At 45.0% G+C, this 10861-nt stretch overlaps 1 protein-coding gene across 1 annotated transcript; it reads right to left on the minus strand.

The window, feature by feature from the left end:
• Positions 1-3685: 3685 nt before the first annotated feature.
• On the minus strand, positions 3686-9625 carry LOC142282750 (uncharacterized). Its single transcript, XM_075333026.1, has 3 exons — positions 9595-9625; positions 8283-8396; positions 3686-5797 (listed from the first exon to the last, which is right to left on the minus strand). Exons 1-3 carry the CDS (start codon positions 9623-9625, stop codon positions 5049-5051), a joined length of 894 nt encoding a protein of 297 aa, XP_075189141.1. The 3' UTR covers positions 3686-5048.
• Between the last annotated feature and the right edge of the window lie 1236 nt (positions 9626-10861).

Raw genomic sequence — 10861 nt, forward strand, 5'->3', positions numbered from 1 at the left:
TGTTGACCCACGAATACAATTTATTTTTTTTTACCACAAAACTGTTAGGCTATGTCCGCACGTTGCTTTTTACCTGCTTTTTTGCTACTTTTTCAACTGCAGCATTTAATGCCAAAATGGTTGTGTTCTGCTTTTCAAGCAAAGTCTATGGGAATTTGGGTTTCTTGTCCGCACTATGCAGTTCAAACTGCAGCCTTTTTGTTGCAGAACTTTGGTCAAAATCTCAGCTTTGCAGTGCAAAACCCAAATGGCAAAAACAATTGACATGTCAATTGTGGTGGAAAGTAATTGTTTGGGTGCATAGCGGGGCTCATAAGAGACGGAGCACCATTTGACAGCAAAATTGGTTGGAATCATTAGCAGACACCATGTCACGTTTGGAGAGCCCCTATGGTGCCTAAACAGTGGTGCTCCCCCACAAATTACCCCATTTTGGAACTAGACCCGTCAAGGAATTTATCTAGATGTTTGGTGAGCCCCTTGTACCCCCAGAGGCTCCACAGAAGTTGATAACGTTGAACCGTGAAAATTATTTATTTTTTTTTTACCACAAAATTTGTGCTTCAACCAGGTAGCTTTTTTTTTTACAACGATATCAGGAAAAACTGCACCATAAAAAGTGTTGTGCAATTTTTCCTGAGTACGCAGATACCCCATATGTGATGGAAAGTAATTGTTTGGACGCATGGCAGGGCTCAGAAGAGAAGGAGCGCCATTCAACTTTTCAAACGCACAGATGCCGCGCTTCACTGATCGGCCGCTGCAGGACGCACAGTCGGATGAGAGACAAAAAGCGTCGGGGATACGGAAAAAAAGTCACACCAAAAATTGGCTGATCCGTTATGTGCATCCCTGATCAGCGCTCGGCTGCTGCAGGATGCACACACGGATGAGATGCAAAAAACCGACGCAAGCTACAGACAAAAAAAAAAAAAAAAGTCCTGCCGAAAAGTGACCACGGGTGCAGATACGCTATCTGCATCACTGATCAGCGCTCGGCGGGTCGCACAGAGAAATGTGGTGTAAAATGGACAGAGGATACAAAAAAAAAAAAATAATAATTATAGAAGAACTGCAGGAGGAATAGAAGGAAGAAAGTGGACAGCTTCTTATAGGAGCAGCAGGCAGGCAGTTGGACAGCTCATCAGAAGACCCAGGAAGGACCCAGGAAGGACCCATCGATGGAGGCAGATATGATCTGGCCAGTGTAGACCTTGGACGACCCGGTGGAGGCAGGTAGAGGACGTCGGAGGGAGAGCAGATGGAGAGGGGGGAGATCGGAGAAGCAGAGGCAGAATGGGAGCAGAGTAGATCACGGCGGGGGGCAGATCACGGCAGGGGGCACAGCAGCAGCAGGGGGCACATCAGCAGGGGGCAGATCGTGGCAGGGGGCACAGCAGCAGGGAGCAGATCGCGGCAGGGGGAACATCAGCAGGGGGCAGATCGCAGCAGGGGGCACATCAGCAGGGGGCAGATCGCGGCAGGGGGCACATCAGCAGAGAGCAGATCGCGGCAGGGGGCACATCAGCAGGGAGCAGATCGCGGCAGGGGGCAGATCGAGGCAGGGGGCAGGGACATCACAGAAGCACACAGTGGGCGATCACAAGAGCACACAGGGACCATCAGGGGAAGCGCGCAATACTCACGTGGAGCAGGAGCGTCGGCGCAGCGGTGGCGGCAGCAGCGTCGGCGTGGTATTACAAGTACCAGCCGGTGCACGCTGCAGACATGTTGGGGGAGGGCTTCCTAGACCACCAGAAGCCTGGGGAGGGGGGTCACCTCCAGATCAGACCGCCCCACTGCACGCTCATTGGAGCGATTGCGCGTCATAGCACGATCGCTCCAATCAGTGCTGCAGGGGTTGGGGGGTGCCATGTTTGAGCTTCAGCTATGATGTGCTGCAGCACCTCATAGCAGGATCTCGCAGTATCGCACTGGTTCAGGCATTGTTTTAGCCAAAAACAGTGCGAACGATGTGGTCGGCAGTTCAGATTTAAACAGCCAATCACAACGATCGTTGATGGGGGTGGCAATGCCACCCCTCCTGGGGTCAAGCAAAGGTCTCCTGCTGTAAGAAACAGCAGGGGACATCATTTGAAAGCCATTGCTATGGCCACGGCAATCAAATGAATTTTAGGCAGTAAAGTTACGTCCCTGGTCGTTAAGTCACGTAAAAATAGGACAGAACTCTACCCACGGTCGTGAAGGGGTTAAAGTAGCTGTGCTGTCACACACCCGTCCTGCCCAAGCTCTGTCAATTTTGGAGTGAAAATGCCAAAAGCCACCAAATATTGATGTGACGCCCTGGACCCCCAGGGGTCACAGTACACTAACATCACACACACACACACACACCCTCCTGGGTAGGTGACACCAGTCAATCAAATCCTTGTTGCCACCCTCCAGGCTTGATGTCCACACCAGGTGGTGCGGAGCAACCTGGTTGACCCCGCCCACCAAGCAGTTCACAGGCCTGGAGGCGGGAAAAAGCAGTAGTTATAATGAGGAGTTCATGTTAGGCAGTGGAAGTGAGAGGAGTGAAAACTGTTGGTGTCTGGGTTGGAGCCCAGGCATGTTCAGCAAGATCGGCAGACGGTGGTGGCCATCTGCAGGAGTTGGTGTAGGTCAGCGGAACCGTAGGACCGGGGTCGGGCGGTGGCCCGCCGGTACCGAACCGTGGAGCAGATTGAAGCCAAGCACCAGGGCAGGGTACTCAGACCCCGACCAGGTCAAATGATCTGATTGCGGTCTGGACCTCGGGTTCATTCCCACCTAAGTCCCGTCAGAAGGCAACAGCCCAACCCGTCCGGATAAGTGCCACCGCCAAGGGCCAGAGATCCAAGGGCCAGCGCCTGCGGGCAAAGGGGCTCTCCCGACACGTACACGCCGGGGAGCGGACTACCCGTGGGAAGCCAAAGGAGTCAAATACACTTACATAGGTGCAGGAAAACGACAGCCACCATCAACCCGTCCGGGGAGAGTGAGAACACCGCAGCCGGCTGTGGGCCCCGTCCATCCAGCCGTTTGGTTTACCAGAGACTCTGTCTTTCTGTGTCTGAGTGAGTACCACCCGGCACCGCGCTGCACCGCAACGTTGCAACCGCGCCCACGCTGCCTCCTCGGCACCTGCACCTATATTTCCTCTCCAAGCTCCCGAACCGGGGCCCCGGGACCAACACCTTAGCTGCTCCCCGCCATCGCTCCCAGGATCCCCCGTCACCAGCAGCGGTGGTGTCCATTATCACCACAAACCCGTGGGTGGCGTCACGACCGACATCCCCAAAAACATCCACCAAAAGAAACCTCCCCTTTTCACTCGTGGGCAAGGAGGCGCTGCTCGAGCCCCCGGGTCCAGCCCCATGCTCGAGCCACCGAGGAGCAGAAGCACTGGACCCGAGCATCAGCGATTCCAGGCGAGCGGCGTTCCCAACCCCTCCGCCCGCGACATTGACACATCTTTCCGAATTTTGAGACTTTTCAGAGCTTTTGTGACAATTTTTTTGGCATAGAAGCTTTGATGATTTGTGCCCAGAGCGTCTTAACTTCCACATATCTAGGATGCAGTGTGATTCAATTCTCCCCTCACTATTTTTGTGTGAAATGCCTACAGGTCTGCGCCAACTCTAGAGGTTCTGAGGCAAAATCATCACATCTAGACAACAGAGAAAGCTAGGCATGAAGAATATATATTTTACAAGCATTTATTGACAAAACAACAAGATTTGAAATGCAATTATATACAATGTGATATACTTCAGAGTTCCTATCTCCAATCTGGGGCTGCTCTTTTTAGTAAATAAAGCAGTGGGAAACCTGAGATTAGTGAATTATCTAAATATAATCCAGTATCAAAACTATTAAAAAATATTCTTAGAGGCTTTCAAAAGGGCTAACAGTGTGCCAGCTAAAAAAGAAAATGAATATTCATTGTTCCCCACGCCATAATCCCGCCCACCTCTAGGCAATGAAGCCAGCGCCAACCAAGAGTTGGGCGGTATTATAAGCGTGAGGAGCAGTGAATATTCATTCTCTTTAATATTGGGTACATATGATCACCCAGCCGTCGGCTTATTGCTGTGGCTGTGCGATCACGTGTGTCTATTAGAGAATTAATATTCACTGCTCCCCAAGCCCATAATCCCGGCTGTGGGGAGCAGTGAATATTCTGGCAGCTTACGCCTGCGTGTAACTGGGGGCACATGGCAGTAATGTCATGCGCTGCGCCGCTTATATGCTAAAGTCACTTGCCAGCATCAGAAGAGTACACCGTTCACCGGGAGAGCGGAGGGCTGGTGAGTATAATCATTTATTTTTTTTATGTGTGCAGCGTGATTGGGAAATATATACAAGAATGGGCCCGAGATGATATATACAAGTATGGGGACATATATACTAGGACAAGAGCCATACTGTATATACCAGGATGGGGATCATATATACTACTATGGGATAAAGATGGGCAAAATATATACCAGGATGAAAAACATATATATAAGTATGAGAGACACATATACCTGGAAGGGGCCCAGTATGGGGGACATTAGTACAGAATTGGGGGATTTTATCCCCGTAACAGTGTTAGCAGCAGATCCTACCCATGACAGTGCTTTATGACCACATTTTTTTGCATTATTTTTTTCCCTATATTCCGCCTTCAAAATATAGGTGTGTTTTATGGTCCAAAAAATACAATAATTTCGAAAAAGAAAGAAAATGGTTCTTTCCCTCACAAATTCTTACTTAAGGAACTACAGCCGATTTTAGGAAAAAAAACCTTTCAAATTATGGAACTATCATGATGGCTTCTCCCGTGTGACTCATCTGACAACAGGTCCTGATTAATGATAAAATACATTTGGCAAATTCTGAAAGCAAAAATGGCTGCTCCACTGTTGGTTTTCTGATTTGGGCAAGACTTGATTTACCAGTTAAACATTTCAATTCTACACAACATGAAAAAGGTTCCTTCCCTGTGCGGCTTCTTCACATGTTTAACAAGATCTGATTTCTGAGAACTACAATTTACACATTCAGAACATAAAAATGGTTTATGTTGAGTGATTTTTTTGATGGTGAACAAGACCTGATTTCCTAGTAAAACATTTATCACATTCTGAACATGAAAATGGCTTCTCCCCTGTGTGACATCTTTGATGCGCAACAAGTTCTGATTTTCGAATAAAAGATTTCCTACACTCTGAACATGAAAATGGCTTCTCCCCTGTGTGACATCTTTGATGCACAACAAGTTGTGATTTCCAATTAAAACATTTCCCACACTCTGAACATGAAAATGGCTTCTCCCCTGTGTGACATCTTTGATGCACAACAAGTTGTGATTTCCAATTAAAACATTTCCCACACTCTGAACATGAAAATAGCTTCTCCCCTGTGTGAATTCTTTGATGCTCAATAAGTTCTAATTTCCAAATAAAACATTTCCCACATTCTGAACATGAAAATGGTTTCTCCCTTGTGTGATATTTTTGATGGTTAGCAAAGATTATTTTCTGAGTAAAACATTTTCCACATTCTGGGCATGAGAATGGCTTCTCCCTTGTAGTAGCCGTTTCATGTTCCACATCCCATCTGGAACTTTTATTTTGCTTACAATTCTGTGATAAATCGGAATTTTGGACTTGTTTGAAAAGATCTGATGATAAAGCTTTCCAAGGAAGAGCTGGAGGTATATCTGGGACAACAGCATGCTCTTCATATGTAAGATGTGTGATACTTTCATCATCTGTTTTAAATTCTGAAGATAATAGATTTCCATCTGAACTCCCAATACAGTCATCTGCTAAAAATAAACACAATGTTATTATTTTTTAATGATATCTTGAAAGTACATTTTTTTTTTTAAAACCATAACATCAAAAACTAAATTAGGAAAAAAATGTATTCTGAATCTGTTGTCCAATTTCGACATCTAAAGAGCGCTTTACACGCCACGTGAAAGCACCCACCCCCGCCGTTTGTGCATCACGGGCAAACCGCTGCCCCTAGCGCACAATATCGCTAGGAGCAGTCACACATACTTACCTTCCTAGTGACATCGCTGTGGCCGGCGAACAGCCTCTTTTCTAAGGGGGCGGTTCGTGCGGCATCACAGCAACATCACACGGCAGGCGTCCAATAGAACCGGAGGGGCGGAGAGCAGCCGCATGGAAGTCACGCCCACCTCGTTGCCGGAGGACGCAGGTACGGTGTTCGTCGTTCCTGGGTGTCACATGTAGCGATGTGTGCTGCCTCAGGAACGACGAATAACCTGCGTCCAGAACAAATAACAACATTTGGGAAATGGACGACGGGTCAACAATCAACGATTTGGTGAGTATTTTGCATCGTTAGCAGTCTCTCGTACGTGTCACACGCAATGACGTCGCTAACGAGGCCGGATGTGCATCACGAATTCCGTGACCTCAACGACATCTCATTAGCGATGTCGTTGCATCTAACGGGGCCTTAAGCGTTACATCTTTGTTAATTTGAATCTCCCATTACTAGCACCAGTTCTCTGGAATGTGCTACAGGAAATAATCTGATTCATTGTCACAATGTGACTGCAAGATGAGGGACACGGGGCTCCTATACTGTCCATCACGCTAGGGGACCCTAAGCTATTCCTAACCTCTGGATTACCCCTGAAGATGGAGATGCCGAAGTCCCATGCCTTACTATTCTCCTGACCAAATCTAATCTGTTATCCCCCGCGGAAGGAAGGTAACCTATAGCTTGCATTAATGAAATAGTCCAGCCAGCATATACAGAAGGGGAGCGATAGATACTTTCTCCTCTACAGCATGTGATCAAAGACATTAACAAGCAGCCCAGCAGAGAATAACTCTTGCTAGCCTGCCCAAGCCTGTGTTTCGACGCCTGCATCTCCTTGCACTGCTCACAGACATCAGAGCAGTTAACAAGCAGAGTACAAGGATCTATAATTTCTACAGATTCAGATATTACCATGACAGTTGGCAAAACTTGCAAAAATCTCCTTGTAACATTGATCCACAACATAGACAATTTCAAAGAGATTTTTTTTCAAAGACGAACATTAGGCCTGTTTCACACGTCAGTAAAAAAACAGACGTTCTTTACTGACGTGTAAAAAACGCCTATGCGGTTGTCCATGTGCAATCCGTGATACGTGATCCGTACTCCGTGATTGCACATGGACATAACTCACCTGTCACGTTCCTGTTGTTCATGGTGCTTAACTCCTCGGCTCTGCAGCATCCGCTCACCGCTCTCTGCAGCTTCTTCCAGGTCGGCTCTGGCTGCATTCATGAATATGCATGAGCCAGCCATGAAGCTGCAGAGAACAGGCTGCACAGAACGTCACTGGAAAGGTGAGTTGAAAAAGTTTTTTATTTTATATGTACATTTTTTTTCTGGTACGTGTTTCATGGACCACATCATAGTGTAGGTAGCAGGTAAGCAGGTAGCAGGATCTTGCAGTCTGTGCAGACAAACAGTGAGGCTCCAATTCATCAAGACCAGCGATGGACACTGACAAATGACGTCAGGGACTGGAGTGAGATTTCTGGCATAGGGAACGCCGCAGTTTGTAATGAATTAGAAAAGCGGTGGCATCACACTCTTTTTCTGGCCAAGCTCTGCCCATATTGGCAAAGCTGGTTAAAATTTGCGTGAACAAGCTTTTGGTCACATGACGTGATGTCAAAAAGGTCCTTAAGCAGTCCTATAATTGGCATATAAACACTGGGGCAGCTAGGAGAATGGGGGCCTGTGAGATTGCAGTTTGCTCTCCCTTTCCCCTAATACTAGTCCTGCATGCCAGCCTGTTCCTGTTCAGTTTAGACTCCTGCAATTAAGAGACCTTTGGTTACATCATGTCACATGACTTTGAACTCATCAAAGGTCCTTAAACAATCAACCTTAGAATACAACTGACTGGGTCCCTAAGAAAGTGGAGTTCCTGAGAAATTGCGCAGTTTTACTCCTCCCAACACTGGCCCTGACTGTAACTAGGGCTTATTTATGGAGTAGGGCTTATATTTCAAACATTGTCTAAAAATCCCATAAAATCATGCTAGGTCTTGTTTTCGGTGTAGGTCGTATTTTCAGGGAAACAGGGTATTCATGAACCCTCTGCAGGTCTTTAAGTTGCCGTCATAATGTCATAGAGAAGGCACTAGAAACAAACAGCAGAAGAAGCAGAAGGAAAGAAAATACAGCTGAAAAAAATAACAGAGCAGAATGTCTAAAAATGTAAACACAAAATTAGTGCAGAAAGTGCATGAGTAGATATCTCTTACTGGATAGAGCTGGAGGAATCACATCCTGAGGAACATCGGGGTCTTCTTGTTTACAGTCCTGTGGGAGAAGAGGACGGGGACATCTCTCTGGTGTTGTCCTCTTACTGGATAGAACTGGAGGAGACACATACAGGGACTGAATTCATTCCTTACATACAGATAATTATAGGCCGTGTGTATTTAGTCCTGTCTATTACCTGGTGATGTGAGGGGCTGGGGAACCTTCATCATGACGTCCTTGTACAGATCTTTGTGTCCTTCTAAATACTCCCACTCCTCCATGGAGAAATAGACGGTGACGTCCTGACATCTTATAGGAACCTGACACATACAATGATACCGAAGGGTTAGGTCTGGCTCGACCGGATCAGGTGGTGCTAAATAGTGAAAAAACTCAAGATAATGTAGAGACTATAGCACACTTATAGAATAATGGAGAAAGTTCATAGTGGTTTTTTAATGCTTTTTAATGGTGCTAACACAGAAGAAATTCCAAAGAGTATCAGTCCTAACGTTTCGACCTGTGATAGGTCTTCATCAAAGGATTTTATCTGTGTGTATATATCAAAAATCAACAATCAGTATACAAACAATAATGTGTCAATACAAAAAGGCGTGCGGTTCACTCACCACATGCATTCCACCAACCAGGAAGTGCGCACTTACAGCAGCGGTATAAACTCTATTAGCTTTCCGGTATCCACTGACATCACCACTGCACGTCCTGAATTAGGGTGAGTTACACGAGTTATCTCACTCAGCTGATTTATTTGCTCATATTGGGATTCATTACTTTATCTTTGCCACCAGGAGAGAACCATGGTATTTTCAGCACAGGAGAACCACTCCATTGTACATTGTATGCCATTTTGCTTCATTAATAGAGTGAGTTTCTACTCCACACGCCTGCCACCTTTCTACCTACACCATTGCTATAGGAGCTCAGCTTCCTTTAGTATGTGACACATTAATAAGGGCATTCTACATTTAAGTATATAATGCATATAATGTGAGACATGATTCTTAAGTATACAAACTGCTTTCAGACTTGTCACCTTATTTAGTGTGGCTACATATCACGTATGCCAAACCTTATTCGAGACAAGTTTATGATCTAAAATGGAATATTACATTATATTGACACTGTGTCATGTGGGATGGTTATAATGATATATGGTCCTATATACTTACCGTTCACACACCTATATATTCACCTTTAAGCCCTCTTAGTTTGGTATAACATGTTCATATTTTTAACAGAATATTTTTTACATGCGTTACAGATTTTGTGCATAAAATACAACTGTAATACATTGATATGATATGTGGTGGCCTTTGGCCATCGTTGCAATTTACCTTTGGTAAGATAAGAAGAATTTTCCTGGTATTTACCTGACCTGAGGGTGAAATAAACTATTCACCTAGAGGTGTGTATTCTATAGACACAATCATCAATTCTTCACAACTTCTCCTTTCCCCTATTCCCCCCCCTCTTTTTTCTGAAAAATCTTTTTCCCCCTTCTCTTACAGTATCTAACTATATTTGTATTTCATCAAAGCTATACATATATTCACTATATGAATCTGTCTATCAGCAACATCCATAGATCTACTGCAGTTACTGACTTGTCAACTTCATCATAAAAATTATTCTATACGAACATTTAAGGTACGCAAACGTTTGTCACACATACATGATATACTCACAACCTTGAAAACGTCAAAAAACTAATTTCCGTTAGGTTTCATGATTATAGACGTTTGACTCATAATCGGGCACATTTGTCCGTGTCAATTTACAACTTAAGGTTGTTCCATTAGGTATGTGCTTGATGCCTTTTTCCTTTCTTTCCTTTTCTCCCTTATTATTATATTTTTTTCCTACTATGTTTATTCCATATATGTGTGATCTTGTTTTGAACTATGCTTGTTTGATATGATATGGTGGAAATATTAAAGATGCTTTAAACTACATACTTGGTGATGTATTGATATGTCGTTTCTGTACATATATGACTTGCATGTTTTTGTATTGACACATTATTGTTTGTACACTTATTGTTGATTTTTGATATATACACACAGATAAAATCTTTTGAGGAAGACCTATCACAAGTCGAAACGTTAGGACTGATACTCTTTGGAACTTTTTCTCTATTGGCACCATTAAAAAGCATTGAAAAACCACTAAGAACTTTCTCCATTTTTCTATGTGTGCTATAGTCTCTACATTATCTACATTCAATGATACCGTCACCCCCCGATCCCTTCATAGCGTTACTGTATAATGTCCCAGCATTCCCACCTCTCCAGTCAGCAGCTCAATCATCTTGTAGGTGAGTTCTAGGATCTTCTGGTCATTGATGTCCTCATGTATCGGGGGGTGAGGTGGAGGCCCCGTGATTGGGCTCAGGGATCTTCCCCATCCCTCAGACACGGGGGCCTGACAGCGCTCACTAGAGGTCTTCTTCACTACTGTGTAATCCTGGTTATGGAGAGACACAGTAATAAATCTCACTCCAGACATTTCCAGAGTCCTCACCTCTCCAGTTCTGTCCATCTGTTATTCCCATAGATAA

Source organism: Anomaloglossus baeobatrachus, unplaced genomic scaffold, assembly GCF_048569485.1.
Source record: "Anomaloglossus baeobatrachus isolate aAnoBae1 unplaced genomic scaffold, aAnoBae1.hap1 Scaffold_52, whole genome shotgun sequence".
NCBI classification, from domain to species: Eukaryota; Metazoa; Chordata; class Amphibia; order Anura; family Aromobatidae; genus Anomaloglossus; species Anomaloglossus baeobatrachus.

What these genes read in the sequence shown, in the direction of transcription:
- LOC142282750 (XM_075333026.1), bottom strand. Translation starts at nt 9,625, where the DNA reads ATGGCCAAAGGCCACCACATATCATATCAAT. An exon ending in CCACCACATATCATATCAAT is followed by an intron (nt 8,397 to 9,594) that starts GTATTACAGTTG and finishes TGTCTCCTCCAG; the next exon opens with TTCTATCCAGTAAGAGGACA. An exon ending in GATTCCTCCAGCTCTATCCA is followed by an intron (nt 5,798 to 8,282) that starts GTAAGAGATATC and finishes TATTTTTAGCAG; the next exon opens with ATGACTGTATTGGGAGTTCA.